At 41.0% G+C, this 27,481-nt stretch overlaps 1 protein-coding gene across 2 annotated transcripts in view; it reads right to left on the bottom strand.

Annotated features, from left to right (window-relative positions):
• LAMA1 (laminin subunit alpha 1) overlaps positions 1 to 27,481 on the bottom strand; it is a 142,603-nt gene that overhangs the window by 72,425 nt on the left and 42,697 nt on the right. For both annotated transcript variants that reach the window (XM_039527579.1, XM_039527580.1), the window contains exons 6-19: positions 22,037 to 22,126; positions 20,360 to 20,477; positions 19,036 to 19,214; positions 17,016 to 17,121; positions 16,379 to 16,539; positions 11,944 to 12,084; positions 10,706 to 10,879; positions 8,679 to 8,780; positions 5,386 to 5,597; positions 3,549 to 3,660; positions 2,506 to 2,616; positions 1,584 to 1,711; positions 934 to 1,020; positions 462 to 673 (exon numbers count right to left, since the gene is read on the bottom strand). In XM_039527579.1, the coding sequence (XP_039383513.1) occupies positions 462 to 673; positions 934 to 1,020; positions 1,584 to 1,711; positions 2,506 to 2,616; positions 3,549 to 3,660; positions 5,386 to 5,597; positions 8,679 to 8,780; positions 10,706 to 10,879; positions 11,944 to 12,084; positions 16,379 to 16,539; positions 17,016 to 17,121; positions 19,036 to 19,214; positions 20,360 to 20,477; positions 22,037 to 22,126 (1,933 nt within the window). The remainder of the gene's footprint in view (positions 1 to 461; positions 674 to 933; positions 1,021 to 1,583; positions 1,712 to 2,505; positions 2,617 to 3,548; positions 3,661 to 5,385; positions 5,598 to 8,678; positions 8,781 to 10,705; positions 10,880 to 11,943; positions 12,085 to 16,378; positions 16,540 to 17,015; positions 17,122 to 19,035; positions 19,215 to 20,359; positions 20,478 to 22,036; positions 22,127 to 27,481) is intronic.

Here is a 27,481-nt window from a genome sequence, read left to right as displayed (position 1 = left end):
ACATGAATGTCTCCCATCTCCAGGAAAGAAGTGTGCCACCTCTACAGCTCTTCCAGTTCCACAAGCAACACACTCCAAGATAGGAAATGTCTGGTATGGGTACCTTGAATGTCAGTGCTGAGTGGACCACTAACTGAATACAAACAACGGCACAAGATCAGATGCACTTAATACATTTTGGCACTGCCCATTTCATCAAATTCTTCTGTGATGACAACCAGAAGTGAATCATCTGGACCTGCACAAGCTTAAGCTTAAATGGGTAACAATGTAACCTCACTGCTGTACTACTTGCTCACTCAAGCCCTCTCTACACTTTGTTATCCTGAATTGTCAAATCACACATCTTATGCTAGACTATAAGCTCTTCAAAATAGGGATAATGTCTTTCAGTCTGTTCTGTGAGGTGCCTGCTACATTTCTGGATGCTTTCAAATATAACGATAATAGTAAGAACTTACCATGACAGCTTTTAGCAATCACTGCATCCCCATAGTACCCATCAGCACACTTTTCACAGTGATGGCCTTGAGTGTTCCTCACGCATTTCAGACACTCTCCTGTGAGTGCATCACAGTGGCCATCTTCTGTTGGATCTATATTGCCATTGCAGTCACAAGGAACACATGACTCTCCAGGCACCAGTGGATTTCCGTAGTAACCATTAGCACATCTGTACAATAAGTTGAAAGCTGTATCAGACTGAATGCAGGCATGTCAAATAGTTACCCCACCCAGCAAGTTTTACTATTGATCAATATTTATCCAAAGATCCTCTGAGTAAAACCAAATGGAGATATAATGAGAGGGGAAAATCCATATTTTCTCAGGAATATTTTCATACACTTGATGTAAACACTTCTGCCCCTGGTAGACAGATATCTGGCTGAGGATAACAATAATACAGATTTTTCCCAACATTGTACTACATACCTTTCACACCGTGATCCTGCATAGCCTGGCAGACACTTGTCACAGATAACTTCACCTCTATTGTCCATGTGGCAGGTGGGACTGAAACTATCAATAATATTTTGAGGGGGTCATTATCAATGCAAAGAGTTTCAAACCTCTGTAATTTGTTTTCAAATGAATAAGATTTACAGTTTTTAGCTTCCTAAAGTTTGGCCCTTTCCTTATTAAACCTATCATGTCCCTTCACCTCACATAACTTTTCCAGATGCAACACTGATTGTCAACACAGATTCTGTCCTGATTCTCATTTACACTAAGGCCTCTTTACTCTGTCAGAATGGGGTAATGTGGCCCTAGCGTAAACAAGAACCAGGGCCTTCCTGCCACAATCCAGTATAAATCTAAGCCTGGGTAACTTGCATCTTCTTCCACTCCCCTCAGAGTGTAAATTACACCAACGTAGGTTCTCTGAGCTTCACCTATGAATCTGGCCTTCCTCGGTCTGTCTGACAAAAGGTATTTCTGATGGGATAAATGTTTCCTCTATTTTCATGTCTTTCTACCTCCCCTTTGGATTTCATCCTACTTTTCTTTATCCTCCTTTCTGTCTCCACCACCCAGCTGATGTTGCTGAAGATGCAATTGAAAACCTTAGGCAAGCAGCTTACTTGTTTGTATCAGTTCTTAGTGGGCAAGCACATGGCTGGCAGTCCTCTGGCATTCCTCGAGATGGAGTTCCATAGAACCCTGGCAAGCATTGATCACAGGAAAGTCCTGTAGTGTTGTGTTGGCAAGCCTATGAAACATGCAAGAAATCTTTTCATATTTGTTCTTGATGATTTTTCATCCCCAGGGGGATCTCAGCATGAGTCTGTATGCAATATGTCAATAAGATTCCAGGAGGGAACATGAAGAACAGAGCAGACCGTTGAAAACAAAGTTAGTTTGTCCACATCAATAACAACAATTTCTAACTAAACCCCCTCCAACATTTTAGAATGCCCTATATCTCATTAGACAAAAGCATTACTTATACACAAAACTAAATCTATTCTGATAAATGTACACATATGCAACAACAAGTCTATTACATATTTCATGCTTGTCTATAGCCATTATATATCTTTTGGTTTAAATTTCAGAAAAACTTCTGAGTGCTAAGTCCTCCCCCTACAAGGAAATGCTTAACTCCCACTGTAGTCACTCAATGGAGTTTCACATATATCTGAGGCCAGAATCTGACCCTACATTGTGGCACAATTCTGTTCCCATCCAGGTCAATAGAAGCTTTATCATTGACATGAATGCTAACACACAGTGAAAAAGTATTTCTTTATCTTAGTTCTGATCCTAGAGCTATTACCAATTCCACCGATATTCCTCATTTCAAGTATAAGACCGGAATGGACTATGTAACTATACCTATTGAGAGCACCATTCAATAAACAAAGTAAATTCTGCAATGAGAATGTTCTTGTGACCATTGCTCTAAATATACTATAAAACTGCTTGTCTCACTCTGCCATAGCCAAATGCTCTCATAATTCCTAAAAGATGCTCAAAACACAAACACACTGAAAGATGACTTACAAAGCAAACACCATGAATATCACATTCAGTTGCATGGCCATTGCATTCGCAGGGTTGACAAATACCTCCAAAGAGTATTCCACCCACACGGTAGTACCCAGAGAGACAGGACTGAAAGAAAAAAAATACAGTATAGTGTGTGTTAAAGAACATGTTAGAGAATTATTAAAGAAACCACTTCTGAAAACATATAGCCTGATTCTGCTCTCACTTTCAGTGTAAGTACTGTGGTACTATATACGGTTGTAACTCCATTGATATCAGTGAAATTACTTCTGATTTGCACTGGTGTAAAGAGGATAAGAATCAGATGTACAAAACATTGATTCAGCCCTTCATCCACTTGAAGGAGATAAAATAAGTTCTGTGCAGTTACATATGTAAGACTCTTTCTTATGAGACAATCAAAACAGATGTTCTGTCTCCTTTACATAGTCATTAAAGTTCCAATGGTGCTTTTCTAAAAGAGCAGTGCTTTGCACTGTCATTATTTGCTAAAATGGTCCCCTCTGCTCTGCCACTGATGCCATCCTCAGTAGTCTCTTGTTCTCATGAGTGTATGTCCATGCCTTCTTATATGATTCATCGCATGCTTGGCATGTTCTCACCAGACCTAGTCACCAAGCTGCCTCCCTCATCACATAAGTCTCTCCAATAAACTCAGGGCTGACAATCCAATGTCACAAAATGAAAATGGAATTTTGTATAATTGCAGGCTCAATTACTGCACCATAGCAAACTTAAGGAAGCATATTCAGCTACTTTCAGCTCCATCATTGATGTTCTCCAGTATATCATCAGCCTTTAGTGTTTCCAAATAAAATTAAGGAAATACGCTCTGGTGCCATGTAGTGCCGCCAGACCCTACCACCTATGATTTATATAGAGTATGCTGCTGCCCCCGTTTGAGAAATTAAAATACAGTATGTGTGTCAAACTGGATATACGTTTTGCCAAAACACATTTTTCCATGGCAGTGTAATTAAAGACACCCTTTAAAATATACACCCTTTGAGCATACATAAAACAGTCTGAGATGTTACCTCGCAGGAAATCCCTGTGTAACCTTGAGGACATTCACAGTGTTCCACCTCTGCAGCTGATGACAGATCGATAGCATTAGCACTTGCTGTATCCAGGGTGACAGAGTCCAGCCTGTGACCAAACCGAAAGCCATCACAACACTTGCTTCCCCAATGTTCATTATAAACAGAAGGGTTTGCTTTGCACAATAAATCTTTTGGAGAGAACATTGCTAAGTGCTGCTTCAGGATGATGTCAAATAAAGAGCAGACAAAAATCCCCAATTTTAAAGACTCAGGGCTGGTCTACACTGGGGGGGGGGGTGTTCGATATAAGGTACGCAACTTCAGCTATGCGAATAGTTAAGCGAATAGCGTAGCTGAAGCCGAAGTACCTTAGTTCGAATTACTTACCCGTCCTCACGGCACGGGATCGAAGTCCGTGGCTCACCCATCGACTCCGCCACCGCCATTCGCGGTGGTGGAGTTCCGGAGTCGACGGGAGCGCGTTCGGAGTTCGATATATCGCGTCTAGATGAGACGCGATATATCGAACTCCGAGAAATCGATTGCTACCCGCCGATATGGCGGGTAGTGAAGACGTACCCTCAGACAAGAACTTTATTTGTAACTAATAACTTCAAGCTGAGAATAAGGGCTGTTAACTGAAACACAGTGGCCAAAGCCCCTGCAGTGGTCCCATTATCAGTGTTATCCTAGCATGACTACTGCACCTCAGTGCCCTCTGCTGTGAGAAAATGGTACCCTTAACTAAAAATTTGCATTTCTGTTTCTTCTTTGCTCAAGAAAACCAGGCACCAACTGACTGAGTAGTCTCAGCTTTTTGCCCAGTAATTAAGATAATCCTCTTCCAGTGTTAATAACTTTAACCTGCCCTATTTTTCCAAACTAACCCAGGAATCTGGGATGTAAGGCTAAGATAACAGCTTCATCAAAGAGTTGAAACAAACACAAAAAACCCCAACATTTGTATGTTCAATCTATTGGACCACACTTCAAAATATTTACATTTCACTAATGTAGTATCAGCCTTGCCAGCTGATTCCCACCAATATGCAAAGAGGAAGGCACAACCCCCTAATGCAAACAAAGGCATTCTGCCACAGGGAGGAACTCCTTCCCAACCACAAATGGGGTGATCAGAACAACCTTGTGCAGTCAATCCAGAATCATGAGTAGGCCAAGCCTTGAACACATATTTACTACCACTCCACAAGAGCGAATGCCAAAACAGCTCAGCCTGCTTCATGCATAACTAGAAAACCCAAATTTGGTGACTCAAAAATACTACCATATTAAGGTAGGAGGGAGGAAGGCCATTGGTTTGGCCAAGGGAAAGAAGCAAGTGCTACCTTGCAGATAGGCCTCCTTTAACGTCCCTTCAGATGCCATGCCATGCCAGCCAACTCCATTACCCTCAGCGCAAGCACTTTAAATCAGCCAATGTTGGGCTTGCTTCCTACATCTCAAAATAAAACAACTCTATTGAGTGTTCACAAGGTGTTCCGTCTAACAAAACACCCTCCCTCCTAGAGACAAGTGTCACTGCAGTGAGGTGATTCTTTATAATGCAGAAAATGTTTCCACTATGGGATAACTCAGAAACAACAACACACTTTTTTTTTTTACACATCGGAAATATTTATTTTGGGATGAGATCAACCATGAGACGATTCAGCTCACAAGGAATTCCTTGGGTGGGAGGAAATTAAAATAAGTTTTTTAATGGAATATCTTTTGCCAACACTTTAGGAATAGTGCCAAAGTCAGTGATGTTTAATATACATAAAACTATTAAAGGCATATGAATTAATCTGAATTTTCTCTCGTCACTCACCTGTATATGGCTCTTTTTGCAATGTTGTAACTGGCCCTGATCAGAAGATGAGTCACATTTGCTAAAACAGTCATCAGCCTATCCCGATCTATAGCCTTTTTTGTATTAAAGTCTATTAAGTTCTCAGACACAAGCTTCACTGCATTAGAGTACTCCTCATAGGGTTGCAATGACAACCCCTCAGATCTGGTGCTCAGAATCTGTCCATTGCCCTGAAATCAAAAGAGAGACATTAACGGACAGGGATAGGGTGAGTGAAGAGAGTGCTATGCCTCTGCCTGTAGGACTGCTGTGATGCCTGCAGGATCGGGGGGAGGGGGGGAACAGGCTGGAAATTGCTTCCCTCCTTCACTCCAGAGCTTAGCTGACAAGCACAGAGGCTTCCCCATGCCAGTGCTGTGCGGGGGTTGACACACACAGGGCTCCTCTCCTCCTGGCCAGCACCCCAGGTCAGAGAGTCTTGGGCTTTCCCGGGGCACCAGCCCAGCCAGAGGCAGTGGGGGAAGGAAGGAACCTGTCAGCCAGGCTGTTGGTGAGCTGAGTGCTCCGACCAGGGGCTGGTTCTCCACACAGCACTGGAAGTGGGACTCGCCTTGCCGGGGGGCGGGGTGGGCAGAAGAGGGAGGATATGGAGGAGCAGCGGGGCTCAGTGGGGGCGAAGGGGCAAAGCAAGAAGAGGACAATGAGAGGGGGAGCACGTAACCAGCCACTGCCTGGTGCCTGTCCACAGCCACCAGCCACCACACCTCACAGCGCACAGCCAGCACCGGCTGGAAGCAGGAGGGGGGCAGGACCTTTCTGGCCGAGAGACGGCACACAGCGGGGGCTGTGCTGACGGACCAGCAGAGGGAGCGGCCAGCCCTATGCATTGCATCTTCGCCCTGCCACCAGCCTTGCACACCCACCCCCATCGTTGGCCACTGGACCCCCTCACTCACCGCTGGTGGGGGGGCAGTTGGTGGGGGGGCAAGCAGGAATCCTGCCAGCAGCAGGACCTGCCAGTACTGATTGAGGGGGGGAGGTGAAAATATGGGACAATTTGCCCGATTTTAAGAAAAAGATGGGACACCTGCAGGAGGGCTTAAATAAGAGACTGTCCCTTTAAAACGGGACGTCTGGTCACCCTATGTGACATGCTGGGCATGCATCTGTGCACACACACTACACTTAGTGCATATAAGCCAGTGAAAAGCCACAGATTTACCATTCTCAACAACTGACCATGACACATTCAGCTCTCTGCGGCAGATCCTGTGGACAATTTTAAAGAAGGTTGTTCTAATCTTACCTCGGGTTTTACATGGTCAGAAAAGCAGCCAAATTGAAATGACTATTGCAATGTACTCTACATGGGGCTACACCTTTAAGCCAGCTAGGGTGTGTCTATACATAGAGGCCAGCGCGGATACAAATTTATACTCATGGATGCGTATTCCCGTGAATATAAATTGGTATCCACAGGACCACAGGGCTCTCCCGGGAACTGCAGCGGCGAAAGGAGCAGAACATGGGGCCGCCACTCCCAGGAGCCAGCACCCTGAGCTGGCAGCCCCTCTGGTGCAGCTGTACCGCTCCCAGCCCTGCCCCCGTCCCTTCCACGCAGCTGTCTGCATCTCCTGTCTGGGGGCGTGCACACCGCTTGAACACAAGAGCGCAACCAGGGACAGCTGCCAGTGGGTGGGGCTGGGGGAAGTACAGTTCTGCTACTTTTGCTTCTGTGGTTCCTGGGAGAGCCCTGTGGTTCCGGGAGAGCCCTGCGGTTCCGCAGATACCAATTTATATCCGCAGGTATCTGCGCCCAGCAAGTGGCAAACTTGGGCTCATGGGGCTTGTGCTACAGAGCTATAAATAGATGTGTAGATGTTCAGGCTTGGGCTGGAGCTTGGACTCTGAAGCTCACCCCCTTCACTAGGCTTCAGAGCCCGAACAGCTACACCACTATTTCTAACGTAGAAGTGCGAGTGTAGACCCAGGCTCTAAGGCTCACTGCCATGGGCTTCTGCTTGCTGTGTAGATGTTCACTTAGCGACTGCAGCTCACTTACTGAGTGGAGCGCATTGCTGCAAACGTATATCACCAGTGGCCCAGGATCTCAACTGGCTACCTATTAGTTTCTGGGTAGAGTTTAAAGCGTTGATTATGACCTATAAAGTTTCAAATGGACTGGGACTTGCCTGAAAGACTGCTTTACTTCCCATGATATAAATCCACAATTGAGAACAACTGAGGTGCTTGAGCTGGATATCTTATATTGTAAAAGAGATGGAGCTGTTGAAAGGACATTCTCTATAAGGGCTTTAGATCTCTGGAACTTGCTCCACTCATTTATTCAAAATAACCCAGATTTGGTGAACTTCCAAGCAGGCTACAAGAGCCATCAGCTTGATAGGGTATTAGAAAGAGCTGAAGGTATGTTTCGAGAATGGTGGGGAATGGAAAGCTCCATTTATTTTAGCATTGCTGTGTAGAGCTGGTCGGAAAAATTCCGATGAACCTTTTTTTCACAGAATTTGCTGATTTGTCAAAATCAAAGCGTTTCATGCAGGTAGCTGGATTTCAGTGAAGTCCTGACAGAACCTGTGCCTGCCTGGAGGGCTGATGGACAGCCAAGAGCCTGGAATCCCTGCGAGTCCCAGCTGCCAGACTTGTGGCTCCTTAGCAGCCTGGACTCCCAAGGTCCACATGGACTGCCTTGGAGTCAGGGTTGCCAGGGCTTCCAGCACCATGTGGACTGTCCCATAGTTGGGGTGCCATTCCCTTTCAGACAATTTAGAACTGTTTGGTTTTCATTCTGAATCAAAACAAAACCAAAATTTAAGTATCAAAATTCTCCGCAAAACAGAATTAACTTTCCCTGCCCAGCTCCACTGCATTATGCTGTAAGATTCAGTGTGTGGGTGCCTAGAGATCTTGTGTAGGCATCTTGTTAATTATTACATAAATCTAATCCAATAAACAAATAAATCTCTTTTATAAATAAGAAAACAACCTATTTTAGTTCCTGGTGTAAACAGAGCTCTGTACATATAGTAACCACCACTTTTGCTCAGCTCCATACATTTTATGTTAACATGCACTTATTTATTATTTAAAGGTAGTCAGATACTCAGGGCCCAGGATTAAAAAGAAATGACTGGAAAGATTAGGAAGTTGAGCAATACAATTTTGTTGACCTTTAACAATGAAGATAAAACTGGTGTAAATTGTTACTATACTATTTTTTTTTTTATGTAGCATTGCATGCCATCAGTCCTCTATATTTTTGAGGAAAGTCCAGTTGAATAAAAACTTACCTGAATGATAACATCCACATTTGATACCATATCACTGTCCACACTTTCCATTGGAATATCATAAGACACGGTGTACTTCAAGTATCCACCAAAGGCAGTGAGCTGAAATTATAAAATCCAAATCTTAAATTAACAGCAATCAGTGTCGGAGGATAGCTGCTGACAAGTACAACACACATGCAGCAAACTAAACAGAGGATGTGGCATGTTCTGATGATCACTTCAGCAATGTTTACACAGTAAGTGTTTGATCCCCATCGCACATCAGTGAAAGTCACTGGAAGTGTATCATGGCATGTCCCCGCATCTACAGAAGTCTTGGATCCCTGCTGTGCAATTTGTGAAAGCTAGCAGCAGGTTCTATAGAACGGCAGTGATGCATTAAATAGTGTATTATAAAGCCCCCAGTGTGAATTCCAAAAATCATCACGAGTTCAGACTACTTTTTAGCAAATGGGCATGGTGTATTGAACTTATTCAAACTTTTTGAAACATTTTCTCTGATAGATCTTCGGCATTCCTTTTTCTTTTTTAAATAACATTTGGACCTTTTAGCCCTGATTCTGCTGTCATTCACACAGTAGAAGACTGATGTGAGACCAGAATTTCACCAACCGTTAAATTATACAACTTGGCACTTTGGATACATTATGCACAGGCACTGTGTGGTATAGCCATTTATTCTGTCACTGTACAAAGAACGTAATAAGGCTGAGGCACACAAAACCATTGTTTTAATATGGGTGATTGGGTGTACTTGCCATAGTTTAATAAAATAAAATATCAAATAGATGTATGTGTCTGGTTATATTACTTAAAAAGATATATTGTCAGAGTTTTTTTATTTTGGTTTTTTAATAATTTATAAAAATTCCAGTTTCTGGAAAAGAAACTTTCAAATAGTATGTCCATAATTTGTTTCCAATTCCTTTTAAAAATATTAGTAAGGGTTTTTTTTTATGCTACTTTGTTTTTAGGCATAAAAGTGTATTTTCAGCAACAGAGAAACTGCCTGTACATAGGAAGGAGGGAAACTACCTACATGCAAAATGCAGTCAAAATAGTGGGGTTTTGTTGGTTTTTCGTTTCCTCTTTCTTTTGCTTTCTTTCTTTTTCTTTGTCTCCCTGTCACTCATTTATTTCCGTTTTAGAAATCTTATGTTATTATTACAGGTGGGACTAATAACAATAAAACAAAAATTGTCAACATCACATGTCAAAATATACAAAGTAAATAATCCTAAATCAAACTATAATCAGCTCTCAAGCAGCACTTTGCTTACTTAGCCTATATGTAAATTTTGATTATTATCAATGGAAATTTTTTTCATTGGTTTGTGCATGCGTGTGCATGCGTGTGTGCATGTGTGTGTGCATGCGCATAGTGAAATTGACATTTACTGATAAAAATGTAATACTTCCAAGTGTACATGATTCATCAGCAGGAACCTTTAGATCCACTTCACTGACCTCTACCATGTAATTTTCAGTTGTTTTACATTACATGACAAAGTCTCTTTGGGAGAGACAAGGTGGATGAGATAATATCTTTTACGGGACCAATTTCTGTAGGTGAAAGAGATAAGCTTTCATGCTACACAGAGCTCTTCTCTTTCACCAACAGAGGTTAATGCAATGAAAGATGTTACCTCACCCACCTTGTCTCTCTCATATCCTGGGACCATGACGGATGCAACAACACTGGAAACAAAGTATCTATGGCACAATTACAGATTGCATGAAATGACAAACTACAGATGACATCATTATGAAACAAACATTACAATTGAAAAATAATAATGTTCCATATTACAAAAAAAAAGGAGAATCTAAGAAAAAGTTGTTGAAGATATTTAGGTGAATTTAGCATGTATTCAGTGTTCATTAAAGGTAAAAACTTCCTTTTCAGTACCGATAGTTTACGTCTACTGTTAATAAGCAACACAGAGCTTTTTAGAGCAATACAGTAAGAAAAAAATATGGAGAGACCGGACTAAAAGTCGGCTTCTTTTTACTTGCGAACTTACTTTATTTCCTAAGTATGGCTCAGGTGCAGACCAGTAATAAGTGGATTTCAGTATTTTCACAGCTGCTGTGTTGTTGACACTTATTTGATGGGGTCCATCAAACTGGCCTTGTTGGGGCTCCACACTCTTTTCAGTGTACAGATCAGTCACCAGCCATCCAGCCATATCTGACACCTTAGAAAAAGAAGTTAATGAAGTCATATCTACATCACTGGGTAAGTCATCACTATATATAAAACTTCACTTGTATTAGACAGTAATACAAATATGAAGGGCCTGATTCTGCTCCTAGTTAAAGGGTTTTCCAGCCAGTGTTAAGCCGCTGACTTCATTTGGATTGGGGCAGAATTACATCTGTGTAACTGACTGCAAAAGCAAGTTCACTGTGTTAGACTCTAAAGTGAATGAACAAATGATAATACTTTTCACTCATGTAGCACCTTGCATTCAAAGATCTCATTAACACTTGACAAATACTGGACCCACATAGTTAAATACAGTACCATTTCCCCCATTTTACAAACAGATAGCTGAGGTACCAAAGGCTACTTGCCCAAGGACACAGGAAGAGTCAGGAATAGGAACCAGTTCTATTGAGGGGAAGAGCTATACACACACATTAGAATTTCGGCCAGTAGAGAGGGATGTGGAGAGAGTTAAAAAGAATATAATGCATTTTCTTATACCAGTTTTTTAGTACACAAAACTTTTGGTGCTAGATTTGGTCTAATCCTGCAAACTATGCAAGGGATGAAGGTGGGAAAAGAGCACCCAAGGAAGTTGATCTTCTCATTGCACTTCTGTGTGGGAGCTAGTAGCCATTTATAGTCCTTTTATTCCCTAAGCACAAAGACTGCATGAGGCTGACACCTGCAGTTGCAGTAGGCTCCAATCGGCAGGAGTGTGGGGCCATGGTTTTGGCTCTCCTCTTCACCTCCCCGACAAGCTTTTCCACCACAAGGAGAGTGAACACTGGGTGTAGCAGGCACTACAATAGCCAGTACTTCCAAAAGCATTGGGATTGAGTAGGATATAATGACTCCAGCAGCTCCAATGGGGGCTGGCCTCCTTTATAGTCAGCAGACCTCAGGATTATGACTTTACAGCCACAGTCCAATCCTCTGTGTGGATTCCAGAATTTTCAATGGGCTGTATGTCAAGAGGGAATCAGTAATACAATTTCTGCAACTGCCTGGGGAAATCTTATGGAACATTAGGTCACAGCCATAGTATTCTACCTGACTGATGGGCCATGCCAGGCTGTCACAGACATCAGAAACCCCGAAGCAGAAGCACTCCGTACAGCCCTGAGGATTCCTTTCTTGCAAATTGTAGAATCCTGGTTTGCAGCGGTCACAATTTTCGCCGTCTACATTTTCCTGTGAATAACATTTGTTTTATATCAGCACTAGATTGGTAGCAAATATTGTGGATTAGATGTAATTTAGGTATAACAGCATTCAGGAAGATATAAAACAAAGCAGACTTCAGCACACTAGGCATATGTTGAATAAGTCTCACTGATCTTAAAACGAGAGCTGGCAGAAAATTCCAACAAAACAGTTTTTCATTGGAATTTGCTGATTTAACTAAATCAAAACATTCCACACAGATGATTCAGTTTCAGTTAAGTTGTGACAGAACCCAGATAAGTTTTGAAATCTCCCCATCAGCTTGCCCATCTGACTCCTCGGTAGCCCAGGTTTCCAGGGTTTGAGCCTCCAGGCAGCCCACCAGGTGGACTGCCCTTGAGTCAGGAACCCCAGGGCTTTCAGGCTTTCTGGTTCCAGGAAAGCACACCACATAGACTGCCCCAGAGCCAGGTTCCATCCCACCACTGCCAAATTTCACACGGTAAATAAGCCCCCCAACTTTCACAATAAGACAAAAGTCAAGCTAATCCCATTTCAAAACACAGCCAAAACAAGCCAGTCCCTAAGAACCACAACACTCTATGTGACTAGATCCCCCCAACATGCAGTCCTGGACTGAGGTGTGCCACTGTGCACCCCTGACTCTCTTCCCCCCTCCCCCACTTTGCCCCTGCCAGTTGAGAGCCAATCAAAAAAAAGAAGCAACAAGCTACAAACCAAAAACTAGCCAACAAACAACTCATAAGCCAATTAAGCCAAAAACAAGCCCAATTTCTGCTGTTGGGTTTTTTTTGTTTGTTTTTGGGTTTTTTTGTTTGTTTTTTTGGCGGGTTTGGCATGTCTGCACCATCCTCTTTTTTAGAGAATTTTAGACATTTTGGTTTTCATTCTGAATCAGAATAAAACCAAATTTTGAAACAGAAAAATGGCCTGTGAAATTGAGTATCTCTCTCTGTCCAGTTCTACTTAAAACATCTGGTGCAGTCAGGATCTGAAACAGTCAGCATAGCACTGATTTGGTATTTAGTCAGGAAAAGCAGTGTAATTGAATATTGGCATTACTGATGTAGGAAAAGAAAACATCTGCTCCTCCATAAAACATTGCACCCTAATGACAAGCTGGCATGCTAGGACACTCTCATTAATGAATCAAACTATTAGTAGCCCATCACATAAGTTCCCAGCTTTAAGGTTGACTTTTTGCAGATTTAACTGCTGTCATTGAAGTGAGAACTTCTGAGAATGGCAACTTGTATGTATGGTCTGAGAATGAGCATCTCGCATTTGGAGCACAGGATTTGGGGCCTGATCCGAAGCCCCATGAAATCAATGGAAAGACTCCCACAGACGTCAGTGGGCTTTGGATCAGGCCCAAAAATTTACAAAGTTGGACCGTCCTGTGCACAAGATATAAAAAGATTGTGATTTTGGGCCACCATAGTGACTCAAGCCAGTTTAGAATAAGAACTTTTTTAGTACCATCTCAACAGCATTGAACCTTATAAGACATCCGGGGTGTTGCACTGATAATTCACGTGGCAGGGGTGGGGCCGAGGATGAGGGACTCAGGGCTGGGGCAGAGGGTTGGGGTGGGGAGGGTGAGGGCTCCAGCTGGGGGGGCGAGTTCTGGGCTTGGGCCAGGGGTGAAGGCTGCCCCAGGGCTACAGCCAGGAGAAAGGACTCCCCACAGCAGCACCTGGGCTGGGGAGGAGAGGAGGTACTCCCTGACGCAGCAGCTGCAGGGCTGGGACCGCGGGATAAGCGCCTCTCCCCCGGCAGGTCTGGGACAGGGCTGGGTTGGGGCCAGGGGGACGCCTCTCCCCTCAGCCGTGGCAGGGCTGGGGCTGGGCGGGGTTGGGGAAGGGGAAGGGGTGCCTCTCCCCATAGTTCCGGCAGGTCCTGGGCTGTGGGAGAGGCATCTCTCCCCACCGCAGCCTTGAGCAATGCTTAATAGGCTGCAATGCGGCCACACTGCTTAGAGGGACCTTAGCTTGGGTGGTGTAGAGCTACTAAAGTTGCTTATACATAACCTCCCCTCACAGCATAGATGATGCAGCTATGGCAAAAGGTCTGTTTGTCAGGGCACCCCTATATCTCAATGATTCCCACTGGAACTGCCCTTTGGAGGATAATTGAAATATCTGCATAGATAGGTTGGCAGTTAGCATAAGGTAGAACAACCCTGAGACTGATCTTACACCATTGATTATCCCACCAGTCACATCACTTCAGGGTAGCATAAAGCTGCCTTAAAGCCACCTTAGCACACCACTTTCTCAACCTGCAGCACATGTAGTTTAGTCGAAGCTCAAGAACTAGATCTGGGCTTTTATTTGTACTTTGTGCACAGACTTGTCATACAAAATGTCATTTTTATATGTCCTACTGACAGAAACATGCTTGCTATAGTGAAAATATGGAAGATTTTTGTTCTTATTCTTCTCCCTTCACTCCCTACTATTTGTCAAGGAAGACGATTGCAGTAAATTCAGTTTGATATGCATAAGGTGTCATATACACAGATACTGATATACTGTAAATTAGGATATAGCTTTGAAAGTGAAGTCCTACTTGATTTTATATTAATATTTTTATTTTAATTCCTTAATGTATTCCTGTTGTATCTGTGGAACAATAGAGGACCCATTTTCCTCCCTTCGACAAAATTCCTATAGAGCCTAAAAAACACTACTCAAAGACTGCTTAGCAATTTATTCACCAACAATTTTTGTTGAAGAAACAAATAAAGATTATTAAGTAATTCTGCTCTCAGTTACACTAGTTAAATCCAGATTAACGCCATTTCTGTCAGCGGAGTCACTCCTGATTCCAAAATTACCATGGTATAACTGAGAACAGAATATGATCCTTTATAGTCAGTATTTAGTCATTCACAACACTCAGCAAAATGTCTGAGCCTCCTGGTGGCCAGATCACTATCTGTAAATTCCAGTGGATATGAATTAGTTGTGTGAAGTTTTCATAACAAACACTCTAAAAATGCACGCTGCATGCTTTTGTTACCAACATATGCCACTGACGAGTTTTGCAAATCTTAGGAAAACCCAGGGTGATTTTCAGGCCATTACTTTGATCCAAATGCCTAAGTTACCTTTTTACTGTCTGTAAATTGCCAAATCCAAGTGCTGAAAAATCATGAGACTGGCTTAAAAATCATGATTTTTTTTTGTACAAAATAATACATTTTGTTTCTGTTTTTTCATTTGGTTTCCATCTGGTTTCTGAAACTTTTGGGTGCATTTGGGTCACATTTTCAAGTTTTTCTCTATAAGCACGAGGGCTAGAAATTTTGTTTTTTAAAATGAAATCTGAGATACTTATCTAATTACATGACTCCAGGTGCTGGGCTGTCAAGAAAAATACAAAATATCACAAAGCTTCTGCTAAAATTGGGGGAGTTTGTCAATACTGTGTTTTCAGTCTCCAGGGAGTTGGAATGCAGTGGCCCTCCTCCTCCTCTCCACTTGTTTTCTGGGGCAGAAAACTGGCTCCTCTCACCCAGTTCTGGACACCTGCTCCTCCCAGTGTCCCTTTGCTGGTTGTCTGCACCTCACAGTGATGCATAAAAAACATGCCTGATTCTTTCCAAATTTGCACCATCTGACTTCATTGACTACGTTTTACTTCTGATATATACCAGAGTAAAGTAGCCATTAGTGTTTCTTGTTTAATTTGGCCACTAAAGCTGCTTCCTATTTGCAATCTCACATTTTGTTTGTTCATGTGTTCAATATTTTAGATCAGATAAGTTATGCAAAAGGTCAGAACAAAAATTGTCATGTCAACCACTGTTTTGTTGTTTGTTTGTTTTTTGGCTAGTGTCACACCTGGCAAAAACAAACAATTTGCTACCTTTGGTTGCTGAAAATTAAGAGTAACATCTTCAAATATTAAAATACAGCTTCACATCAAGGTTCTGCAGAAACCACACATGCATGAAATTTAATGGGAACTTACATTTACTGATATTACAAATTTGCATTTGCCCAAGAAAATAGTCTGCAAATCAGGTCTCTAATTTTTAAATATCATGTTGCAGTTTATGTTTTGAATTAAATAATTAAAATAAAATTAGTTTTCACATATAGGTCTCAATTTAATTTTTCAGAACTATTAAATCCCTGTCAGAAGGATGATGTTTAAATCTCAGTTACTTGCTATGAAAGTATGACATAATATATGACAAAAGTATGAAGTAATTTCCCTTATTAAAACTGCACTTACAAACCCAGCTACCAATTTCACAATAAATCAAAGTGAGACTCAGCAGGTCACTTACCTTGCAAAGACAAGGTTCTGTGCAAGGGTCATCATTAATGCTTCCAACCAGGCTGCAGTTACAGTGCACACAGCTTGGGTAGCCCTTGTAGCCAAATGCACAGCGATCACATTTTTCTCCTGTGTAACCTTCTTTACATTGACACTGACCTGGCCGAGTCCCTTGAAATATAAAAATGAGAATAAAAAAATGAAGGGTTAATAGAAGACTGGGGGTGAAATATGGAATAGTGGGAGAAGCAACGTAACCATCTCGTTTATCAAACTATATAGCTCTAGTCACATTTTCACAGGTAGCTGGGATATTACCAACCCAGTATACATTATTTTCATGTTAGAGTACCAGATCCACAGAACCTCTGCCAGGAAAAAAATCCACTGTATCAATTCACAGTTTGAACTAATATATGTAACAGTTTTAGGATCCAATCCTGTAACTTGTTATTAACAAGCTGAGCTCTCTACCCACGCACATCAAAACCTAAAGGCATCTTATACTCCTGTAGCATGTGGTGTTTCCTGTCTTCCCTCCCTTTTTAGGTATTTACTGGCATTTTAATGTGATACCTTAACAGCATAATGTTTCCTCACATTTGAGCACCTGAAGTTTACAGAAAAAGCATTTCATGATCCCTTACCATGCTGAAGATCAGAATGATCATCATCCTTAATGCAGTCAGAACTCAAAGACCCAAATGGATCACAGTCACAAGGATGGCAAGGGTTATCTTCATAGGGAGAAACCTGAAACAAATGGTACATTTTAACTGTCATACTCAAACTAATTAGTGGAAATCGTAAAAATTCACTTCTGTTTCTTGCTGGGGACCACTGAAACTAAACTAAAGATTCATATAACAGTGAGATTTTCTCTTTAATGGAGGTCACAAATTTCTCTTTGAGAGCCATGCCCTTGCTTCAAGGCGGCTCAGGGCCAGACTAAGGCAATCTGGAACCATAAGCACACAAGTCATCTACTGGCTAAAAATCAGACTTTTAAGCTGGTATCTCTTCGGTCCTCTTTAGAATAAGGAAGCAGGGTGCATGTAACATGAGACTTGCTTCTCTCTGTGAAGGACTGTGCCTACTAGCTAACTATATTTGAACTACACATGGCCTCCACTCACACTTGTGCTTGAGAACATAAACCTGAGCTCCCCCCCAATCTAATGTGCCCCATGGATGAACTTGCTGAACCAATGCCTTATCTGGAAAAGAGAAAGTTCCATACTGAGGAGAATAAATGTCTTTGCTATAGGAGCAGCAAAGAGTCCTGTGGCACCTTATAGACTAACAGATGTATTGGAGCATGCATCCGACGAAGTGGGTATTCACCCACGAAAGCTCATGCTCCAATACGTCTGTTAGTCTATAAGGTACCACAGGACTCTTTGCTGCTTTTACAGATCCAGACTAACACGGCTACCCCTCTGATACTTGCTATAGGATACTTGGCCACAGTACATCCAGACGTAGGGAGACCTATCTAGATTGCTGGAAGTAAAACAAAATTAATTTTCTAGTGATGTTTATCCTTTTTAGCCAGATTATAACAAATGTATCTATGTAATTGGGGGGAGGGATAGCTTAGTGGTTTGAGCATTGGCCTGCTAAACCCAGGGTTGAGAGTTCAATCCTTGAGGAGGCCACTTAGGGATCTGGGGCAAAAATTGGTCCTGCTAGTGAAGGCAGGGGGGGGACTGAATGAATGACCTTCTCCCTTCCCCTTCTAGGAGAGATTGCATATATAGTTATTAGTTATTTTATCCAATGAGTGAGGGTAGGGACAGAGTTTCTACTTTAATAGCACTGAACTGGAAAGTCACTATGAGATATAAGATGTAGATGGGCCCAGAAAGAGCATACTCTATACATAATTACTAAATGAAATATTGAGAAGAATACAGTTTATTGCAATAGCTCATCACTGCTCCAAGAATCACACATGACTATAAGAGTTCTCTTTAATCACAAAGGAATTGGGACTGTCCTTTCAACATGCTAGAGAATCAGCCTGAATTTGCACTAAACCTGTAAGACTGGTATCCGATTTATGAAGAAGACTTTACAATTTTTAGTCACACTCTAAGTGTGGAAATTAAATGTAATAACATTCAATGGATTGGTAAAAGCAGCAAAGTGTCCTGTGGCACCTTATAGACTAACAGACGTATTGGAGCATGAGCTTTCGTGGGTGAATACCCACTTCGTCGGATGCAAGTAGTGGAAATTTCCAGGGACAGGTATATATATGCAAACAAGAAGCAGGCTAGAGATAATGAGGTTAGTTCAATCAAGGAGGATGAGGCCCTCTTCTAGCAGTTGACGTGTGAAAACCAAGGGAGAACTGCTTTTGCACTTGGCTAGCCATTCACAGTCTTTGTTTAATCCTGAGCTGATGGTGTCAAATTTGCAGATGAACTGAAGCTCAGCAGTTTCTCTTTGAAGTCTGGTCCTGAAGTTTTTTTGCTGCAGGATGGCTACCTTTAAATCTGCTATTGTGTGTCCAGGGAGATTGAAGGGTTCTCCAACAGGTTTTTGTATATTGCCATTTCTAATATCTGATTTGTGTCCATTTATCCTTTAATGGATTGAAATACGCATATGATGACATTTATTATTAATCAAAGCAATGGGATGTAGTTTGATAAATCTTACTTTATATGGCCGATAGTATCCATCAGCACAGATCTCACAGTTGATCCCAGTAGTGTGCTGAGTACAGTTTATACAGACTCCACCTCCTATGAACTGTCCATGAATATTTATGCTCCTATTCTGATCTGCCACACCCTGGTTATAATAACAATCTTCTGCTTTGTTATGACAGTTGCACTCTAAGAAGAAATGGCAAAGAAATACATTTCTATTTACATTTCTAACAGTTACAGCACATCCAAAATAAAGAGAGTGAAAAATACAAGTAGAACAGTAAAGTAATACATGTCAGATGCATGCTTTGCCTTGGCTGTGTTGTACAAAAACAGTAATACCCATTTATCTTATCCCTGGCCAGGTAACTTTTAAAACAATCACAACGTTAACAACATTTTTTTTAATAGTGCTCTGTAGCTCATGATAACCCAACCCTATCGTCCCTTAGTGAAATGTGTTATTACTAGTAAGTGTTCTTACATTTTTAGCATTCTACCTTACTGAAGACTATCAGCTTAATTCCTCTCCTCACTTATACCAGTGACTAATGCCACTGAAGTCACTAGAGCTATGCCAGTGTAAAACTTATTTAAGTGAGAGGAGACTTGGGCCTGTATACCAATAAAATAGTCTACATCTCTAACTGTAATTTGTCTCTAAAAGGTTCTACTAACAGGGCTGCTTCAACTGGAAAATAAACTATGCCTAACAGTCTCCTAAACGTCTGTGGCTTGCTCCAGGCATTAAAGATTGGAGGTAAGGAAGTGTGGCTAATGAATCTTAGCAATATGTGCGAATATACAACTATTGGGAGAGCCTATGCCATTTTATCAGACATTCAGCACAGTTTGCAATTTATTGGCCATTTAGATTGCTTTTTCAGAATCTTCATGTTGTAAGAATGACTATGTTTAACTAAGACTAAATTATGAATTTAACAATATTTAAGCAACAAGCAGCACCCATAATTACCAATGGGGAAATGTTAAATTTCATTGTAGCTCAGTAAACCACTAAGTCTCTTCTGTTTGATCATCTATGAAATGTCATTTCCGCAGCCTCAATGTTATTATTGATATCTATATATTATATTGTATATAATAATATATTATTATTTCAAAGGAAATCCAAATGATTATCATCTTATTATTTTTCACCATGCCTTCCACTTCTGGGGTGTGGTTTGTTTGTTTTTAATTTAAGAAAACTACTATTTCTAGTACCTGATCTAGCTATTCCATTGATTCCAATGGGAACTGGATCAGATCCTTATTGAACAAAACTGTAAACATTTACGGAACCATTAAGCATTTTTGTAACTACTTACTCTCACATTTGTTGCCAGCAGAAATAGTTCCTGGTCTCCAGGGATTTTGATGGTAACCAGGGCAACACTCATTGCAGCTCTCGCCACATGTGTTATGTTCACACTGGCATTGCAGTTTCTAAAAAAGAAATTATAGAAATTAAAAAAAATTTACCAAGGTTCTGAAAACTCAACCAAGTGACTAATATCAAATCTACTCTACCACATGATTTTAAATACCACAACTATTTTGCAATTATATAGATGTGCTAGAACCCACTCCTGCTACCTTTACTGATGTGGGAGGCCCTTCCTCAGCTATGTATCCTTTCAGAGCAAGTCCTATCACTCTGCCATGTGAGAGCTGCAGGATCTTGTCTTTAGTGCCTTTGCTACACTCAAAAGCACTGTTTAGATTTTGGTTCTAAGACAAAAAGAATTCACTTCCAAAGAAAATACATTATCTGAGAACTGTGTATGTTTAGGTAGTGAAGGGAGGAAAATTACAGCAAGTAGACAGAATGAAGAATAAAAGCACATATTATGGGCCTGATTTTACAGCTCTTTACTCACAGGAGTAGTTCTACAGAGTTCAGCATGAGTAAAGATTGCAAAACTTGGCCTGCAGCATATACATATTGCTTCACCAAAGGAACCTTAGATTATATATGAAGTAATATTATCAGTGAACATTTTCTCTATTGAAATTCAGTATATGTGATTATCCAGCTATATCAAAAAGTGAGCGGAAGAAGAGGACAAAAGGGATAACATCTATATCTGCACTTATGGTATTAACACCAATTCAAATTTTCTGTAGAAAATATGAAACAAGAGAACTGTGCTGGAGGGTAATTCTGCCCCTCATTTGTTCAAATGAAGTGATGAGAAGTTATTAACTGGAGTGTCCTTCCTCAGATGCACCTGAGGCTGGATTTTGTAAGCGTTCCTTTCATTGAACTCTCACTGAAATCAATGAGAGTTCCACCCACAAAGTACTTAAAGGATCAAGCATTAAGGGTTCAATCCTGCAAAGATTTAACCTGCCTAATTTTACTCATGTGGGTATTCCCATCAAAATCACTTGAGACTACTTACACGTGTAAAGTGCATAAGTATTTGCAGGATCAAGCTTTTAGGCCTCATTTCTGCAAGGTACTTAACAGTGCATCTAACTTTAATCACCCTATTACTCCCATTGATGTCAATTGGACAATTCACGGCTTTAAGTTAGGGCATGCTTAAAGATAGGAACCTGCTTTAGGGCTGGTCCACACTAAGAAGCGGGGTCGAACTAGGGTACACAAATTCAGCTACGTGAATAGCGTAGCTGAATTCGAAGTATCCTAGTTCGAACTACTCACCCGTCCAGACGCCGCGGAATCGAAGTCCGCGGCTCCAAGGTCGACTCCGCCACCGCCGTTTGCAGTGGTGGAGTACCGGAGTCGACCGCGGCGCTTCCGGAGTTCGAACTATCGCGTCCAGATTAGATGCGATAGTTCGAACTCCAAGAAGTCGAACTCACCACGTCGACCCGGCTGGTAAGTGTAGACTAGCCCTTAAATACTTTCTGAATCAAGGCCAGAATTTATATATGTTCCTTTGGATTTTCCCCACAATATCCTTCTCTCTCTATGCAAAAACTAAACTTTTTATTCAAAAGACTGTTTTGTGAAAATAAAAATAATTAAAGTGTACCTTTGTGGTTTCATCCAGTGGGCAGCTTCGAGCATGGCCATAGCAAATACACATGCCACCAACAGAGATATCCTTTATTGAATAGTAATACTGGACAAAAGTAAAGTTGAAAAGGAAGTGAGTTGGAGACATTTCAGGTTTCTATTAAATTCCACAGGACAATAAAATATCAATATTTTATTGATTTGGGAACAGCTATGTTCCAAACAATTTGACAACATTGACTATCTGCAACCTGGGCAAGCTTGCCATTTTGCAAATTTTTAGATCTTTTTCCCTGTAGTATTTAATAAATTAAGAGACAAATTCTGATTATGGATAAGCATGCTCAACTCCCTGATTTCAGTGGTTATTTGCACTTGTGCCTTAGCCAGAATCTGACTCTTCAAAAATCCACCTTTTGCCATGTAGGATGTCAGATGACATAACAGAATGTTTTCTGGGTAGCAACATAACAACCTGTAGACTTGAATTTTAATTTAATTTAAATCCTGGCATTGATGTGTATGTTCTCAAAACTGGGGATTCCCACTTTCATTCAAAACCTGCTCATGAACTTCCCCTCACACTAGCTCCAGGCTGCTAGTTTTGATGTACTGTATTGCTCTACTCAAATGTTTAGCTTAAGAAACAGTAGGACAGCAAAGTACCAGATGCTGTGTGTGATGCTGTGTATAAGCCCCATGCATCTGGACAGCAGGGAAAGGATTAATTTTCAGAGCAAGAAAGAGGCAGGATGTGATGCAGCTGGGTTCAGTTACAGCTCCATTTTAAGCAGGTTTGGCAGGCACTTCACAGGGATTGTGAACAACGTCTTTCTAAGAGTTTTGGGGAAAGGCTTCAAGACACTCAAGTCTAAGGCCCCTACAGGGACAGGCGCAGTAGGTGTTCTGTGTGTACGGACCAGTTTACTGATTTTTTTTTTTTGATTTTTTTTTTACTCTCTGAAGGGAGCTGGAGCAAACTAGCTCCTTTTCTTTTTTCTTTCTTTGGTCTGGTCTGCAGAAAGTCCTCAGTGACTTTGGTTGAACTGAGACTCCTTAGACTATAAGGGGACAGTATACCTCTATACTGTATTGCCTAAATACCAATGCTAGGAGCCTGGGTAATAAACAAGAGGAATTGGAATTGCTCATTTATGATCTTAAATTCGACCTAATTGGTATTACTGAAATCTGGTGGGGTGAGTCATATAATTGGTATATTAAAATCAATGGTTATAACTGTTTAGGGAGTATTGAGTGGGCAAAGGGGTGGGCTGTCTATGTCAAAAATAGCATTACCTGTTTCTGAGTCACTGATCACTCAAAAAAAAAATAATGTTGAACGCTTATGGATCTATATCCTAACAGCTAAAGCATAAGGTAGGGTATTAGTTGGTGTCTGCTACAGACCACTGAATCAGTCTAGGGAACAGGATGACTGCCTCCTTATGTGCCTATCTATAAACTGTAGGGAACTAACCCATGTGATCATAGGGGACTTCATCTGGAGTGACATATGTTGGAATTTCTAAACATTATAAATGACAACTTCCTAACTTAAAAAATATTGCAGCCAGCATAGTAGAATGCTATGTTAGACTGTGTCATAAGATAAAGGGGAACAGATTACAGAACTAAAAATTAGTGGTGGCTTAGGTACAAGTGATCATGACTTGATCACATTTGTAATGTGCAAGCAGAATCAAGTCCAGACCAGTAACATATATATTTGGTGTTTTAATAGGGCCAATTTCACAAAGGTGAAAACAATTATGAGCCAAATAAGCTCAGAGGAAGAATTTAACCAGAAAAATGTGAATAATAATTGAGAATCATTTAAGAACACTTTACTAGATGCCCAAAAAGCTACAATCCCACAACTGAGGGAAAAGGCTGTGCTGGTTAAAGAAAACGACCTGATTTAGAGGAAAAAATAAAATATAATATATAACAAATAGAAGAAAGGGAAAGTAGATAGTAATGAATGTAAATCAGAAGTTAGGAATTGTAGAAAATAGAAAAGGGAGACAAAGGAACACATGGAGAAACTTATGGCCAGCAGAATTAAGGACAATAAGAAGATTTTTAAATACATTAGCAACAAAAAGAATTCTGACAATGCAACTGAGCCATTATTAGATGTAAATGGTAGACTTATAAACAATAATGCAGAAAAGCCAAAAGTGTTTAATAAATATTTCTGTTCTGTATTTGAGATAAAACCAGATGATATAGTCTCTTCACACAGTAAGATATTACTCTTTCAATTCCACTAGTATCACTGGAAAATGTTAAACAGAAGCTACTAAAGTCAGACATTTTTAAATCAGCAGATCCTGATAGCTTGCATCCAAGAATTTTAAAACAGCTGGATGAGTAGCTTGCTGGACAGTTACTGTTGATTTTCAGTAGGTCTTGGACCACTAGGGAAGTTCCAGAAGACTGGAAGAAACCTAATGTGACAGTTTTTAAAAAGGGTAAACAGGATGACTCAGGTTTATAGGCCTGTCAGCCTGACATCAATCCCAGGCAAGACAATAATGCAGCTGATATGGGACTCAACTAATAAAGAATTAAAGGCGGGTAATGTAATTAATGGAAATTAGTCTGAGTTTATGGGAAATAGATGCTGTCAAATTAACTTGGTATATTTCTGATGAGATTACAAGTTTGGTTGATAAAGATAATAGTGTTAATGTAATAGATTTCTATAAGGGTTTGGCTACACTTGAAAGTTGCAGCGCTGGTGGAGGCTTTCCAGCGCTGCAATTAGTAACCGTCCACACCTACAAGGCACATCCAGTGCTGCAACTCCCTGGCTGCAGCGCTGGCTGTACACCTGGTCTGGTTGGGGTGTAACGATTGCAGCACTGGTGATCCAGCACTGCTCGTCAAGTGTGGACACACACCAGCGCTGTTATTGGCCTCCCGGGTATTAGCAGATATCCCAGAATGCTTTTATAAATTACTCTGTTTGTTTTGTTATGCAGCCTCTCTTTGTTTTGTTGTGAACGGGGAGCTCCGTTGATCCCGGAGCTGCTTATAACACAGCTCCTGTTTGCTTTGATCAATCTGTACCTGGCTGTGAACAATCAAATGAGATAATGAGGCAGGCAGGGAGTGTTTGCTTGACAGAGAAACAGCGGGGAGTCCATTTGGATGCAGGCTGTTTGCAATTAAGAGTTAAGACTAAGGGGTCGCGAACATTTTCTGATTTTTCAAGGCAGGAAGCTAAACACACAGTGTTGGCTCCAAAAATCCCCCCTCTCTCTCTCCCCCCGCTCCCTGTCACACTACAGCCCCACCCCACCCCCCTCTTTTGAAAAGCAGGTTGCTGCCATTTGAACGCTGGGATAGCTGCCCATAAGGCATCACTCCCAACAGCGCTGCAAATGCTGCAAATGTGGCCACACACCAGCGCTGGTAGCTGTGAGTGTGGCCACACACCAGCGCTGTTCCTACACAGCTGCACGACCAGCGCTGTAACTCCCAGCGCTGCAACTTTCAAGTGTAGCCAAAGGCTAAGACATTTGACTTGGTACTGCACAACATTTTGATTAAAAGACTAGAAAGATATAAAAGTAACATGGTACACATTAAATGGATTAAAATCTGGCTAAATGACATGTCTTAAAATGTAATTGTATACAGGGAAGCATCATCAAGCATGTGTGATTCCAGTGCGGCCCTGCAGGGATCAGTTCTTGGCCCTCCTCAATTTAACATTTTTATCAGTGATCACAAAGAAAACAAAATCATCACTAATAAAGATCGCAGATGACACAAAAAATGGAGGAATGGTAAATAATGAAGAAGACAGGTCACTGATTCAAAGCGATCTGGTTCACTTGGTAAGCTGGGTGCAAGCAAACAATCTGCATTTTAATATGGTTAAATGTAAAGGTACAGATCTGAACAAAGAATGTAGGCCATACTTAGAGGATGGGGGGACTATTTCTTGGGAAGCAGTGACTCTGAAAAAGATTTGGGAGTTATGGTGGATAATCAGCTGACCATGAGCTCCCAGTGAGAGCTAAAGAGTTAATGAGATCCTGGGATGAATAAACAGGAGAATCTTAAGTTGCAGTAGAGAGGTTATTTTTTGTCTCTATATTTGGCAGTGGTGTGACCACTAATGAAATACTGTGTCCAGCTGTGATGCCTATTCAAAAGGATGTTGATAAATTGGAGAAAGTTCAGAGAAGAGCCTTGAGAATGATCAAAGAATTAGAAATCATGCCTTGTGATATACTCAGAGAGCTCAGTCTAATTAGCTTAAAAAAGAGAAGGGTCAGGTGACTTGATAACTGTCTATAAGTACCTACATGGGGAAAAATATTTGATAATGAGCTCTTCAGTTTAGCAGAAAAAGGTATAACATGATTCCATGGCTGGAAGTTGAAGCTAAACAAATTCAGACTGGAAATAAGGTGTACATTTTTAAATGGTGAGAGCAATTAACCAATGGAAGAATTTACCAAGGTCATGGTGTTGTCTCAATTTTTAAATCAGGATTTAATGTTTTTTTCTAAACAATATGCTCTAGGAATTACTCTGGGGACTGTTCTATGGCTTGTGTTGTACAGGAGGTCAGACTAGCTAATCACAATGGACCCTTCTGTCCCTGGAATGTTTGGAGCTATTAAAAAGCAAGGGGCGGGGGACAAAGATTCCCCTTGGAATCAAATATTCCCCTTTGAATTCAGATTTAAAGTCTGGTGACATTTTTAAAGGGAGAGAACCTATTTATTGGAGATACTCTCCACATTCCCCTCTCCTCAACAGATGAGGTCCTCCATGCTGTATAGTCACACAAACAATCGAAAGACTTTAGCAAGTGAATACATGAAATCATTGATGTTTTACCCAATGTGTCATGGTCAAGTAAACCAGGGGGACAAACAACTAGATTACGAAGAAGAAAGGGACACACTGGTTAATTTGTGTAGTACTGCATCCAGCTAAACTTAACAGGCAGCATGCCCTACTCAGTGAACTGACTAGTGGCTGTGTCCCTCACTCCCTGTGAGGTCTTGAGCAAGTCAGTTCAACCTCTTTGTGTCTCAGGGATGTGTAAAATAGGATAAGATAATATTTCCAAGTTCTATATAAATGGTATATATTAATATTAATAAATACCCTTGGGCTTAAAGACAAATTGGCAAAAGGATCCACTTTAAAAAAAATCCTCCATCCATTAGACAGCATTGTAATTCACACCAAGTTACTGTTTTCAAGTAATACATTTCATGTATCAACACATTAGCAACTGAAATACTTAATACATCAAAAATTACTGTACCCTAACATGAAACGTAACTCATATATTTACTTTTTGCCTAAAGTGACATTTTCATCAAACAAATCACGTATTTATCTTTGCTTATGAAATGTTAGCAATGCTACCTCATGGTTAGTAGCTAAATGGCAATTCATCTGAAGGAAAAAAAACTTTGAAAAA

Source organism: Mauremys reevesii, linkage group 2 (genome assembly GCF_016161935.1).
Source record: "Mauremys reevesii isolate NIE-2019 linkage group 2, ASM1616193v1, whole genome shotgun sequence".
Taxonomy (NCBI): Eukaryota; Metazoa; Chordata; order Testudines; family Geoemydidae; genus Mauremys; species Mauremys reevesii.
This window is presented reverse-complemented; position numbering and strand designations above follow the sequence as displayed.